This window comes from Habropoda laboriosa, unplaced genomic scaffold (genome assembly GCF_001263275.1).
Source record: "Habropoda laboriosa isolate 0110345459 unplaced genomic scaffold, ASM126327v1 scaffold423, whole genome shotgun sequence".
Classification (NCBI taxonomy): domain Eukaryota; kingdom Metazoa; phylum Arthropoda; class Insecta; order Hymenoptera; family Apidae; genus Habropoda; species Habropoda laboriosa.
The window spans coordinates 216,154-217,756 of NW_017100606.1; the positions used below are offsets into that span (position 1 = coordinate 216,154).

Here is a 1,603-nt window from a genome sequence, read left to right on the forward strand (position 1 = left end):
GTATTCAGGGTGTACCTCATAAAGTATTACAAAATGTTTTTTCCTAAACTATTAAAGGTAGCAGGGAAATACTTTTTGTATTTTATAACTTTTGTAAAGGCTTGTTAAATAATATATACAGTACTCTTCCATTTTTTTTAAATGCAGTGGTACACAAATGTTTGCAATTTTAGATAAATCTAGTTTAATGGAACATTTATTGAAAACATTTTTCCATATTTTGGATAATTAATGAGTTATACAAAAAAAGTTTTTCAGTAAGTAAAATTGAAGACCATGGGTCTTGATAAAATTATTATTTTATTTATCAGATAATAAATGTTCAAAATGTTATAAGTACAATACTTTTAAATGATGTACCACTTGCCACTTGTTTTTGAATGATAAATTTGGATACAAATGGATAGAAAGGGATAGTGCTATTCTATGACCATAACACTTGTTCAATATTACAATAACAAAAAATAATATGAAAGGAAGAATTCATAGAAGGTATGCTTCTATAACATCACAAATTCATTAAAAGTTTGAGAGAATATTAAGAAAATAATTAACAAATGTTTAGAAATGTATAGATAACATTTTAAGCATTATCATTTAATTATTATTTAAGCATTATCTGACAAATAAGTTGAATTTTTATTAATACCCATTCAGTTTTGATACTGACAAATATTATTACAACTCTGTTATTGTCCAAGTGTGGTAATGCAATCCAATAGTTGTAAATGCAATCTATCTAGAAATGCAAAAATTTGTATATCATACTATTTAAAAAACAGTAGGGCTTTTTTTCAATATTACATTAGAGACCTGTGACAGTGTTCTATCTATCATCTATATGGCCCAAATAGCCCAAACAGGCAAAATTCGATAATTTAAAAACAATACTTTGTTAAACTTTATGTAATACATTCTGTATATTCAATAATATTAAGATAAAAACTTACGTGTCAAGAGGATTATATGCACCAGTTGCTGAACCAGGATTAATATAAAATTTGTTTTCATGCTCATATGCCTCAAATTTATGTGTATGACCTGATATCAAAATATCGACATCTAATTGCCTTTGAATTAAAGCTAATGATTCTGGATCTCCCCAAGGTACCACTTGGTGCCCATGTGTTAGTCCTATTCTAAATTGACCAACAGTAACAACTTTTTGTTCTGGATAATTTAAATTCTATAAATAAAAGTTTGGAGCATTTTTAAACATTTATAATAGTATTTAAAGTATTAAATATACGATATGAAAACAGTATTAAGTGACAATATACTTCATCAAAGTCTCCTCTAACAACATGTACATCGCTAGCTAATGTTTTCAAGTAATCATACGATTCTTTCGTACAAAGGTTGCCTGTACATAAAATATGCTGTATTCGACCAGGCACTAATAGTTTCTTAAATTTACTTGGTAAGCTACTACATCTGTGTGGAATGTGCAAATCTCCCAATACTAAAACAAGCTGTAAATATTAAATTCCAATAACATAAGTTTTTCTCTTTGGTATGTGTAATAATTATAAGAATAAAATTAAAAGCGACATATTTTGGACTTATAATGAAAATTATAATTAAAAAAAGTGTCGATTTTAAT

General features: G+C 26.7%; 1 protein-coding gene across 1 annotated transcript in view; it reads right to left on the reverse strand.

Annotated features, from left to right (window-relative positions):
• The window catches only part of LOC108576686 (vacuolar protein sorting-associated protein 29), a 3,546-nt gene that overhangs the window by 1,428 nt on the left and 515 nt on the right, over window positions 1-1,603 (reverse strand). Inside the window, exons 2-3 of the mRNA XM_017939730.1 lie at window positions 1,281-1,472; window positions 951-1,186 (exon numbers count right to left, since the gene is read on the reverse strand). Coding sequence (XP_017795219.1) covers window positions 951-1,186; window positions 1,281-1,472 — 428 coding nt within the window. The remainder of the gene's footprint in view (window positions 1-950; window positions 1,187-1,280; window positions 1,473-1,603) is intronic.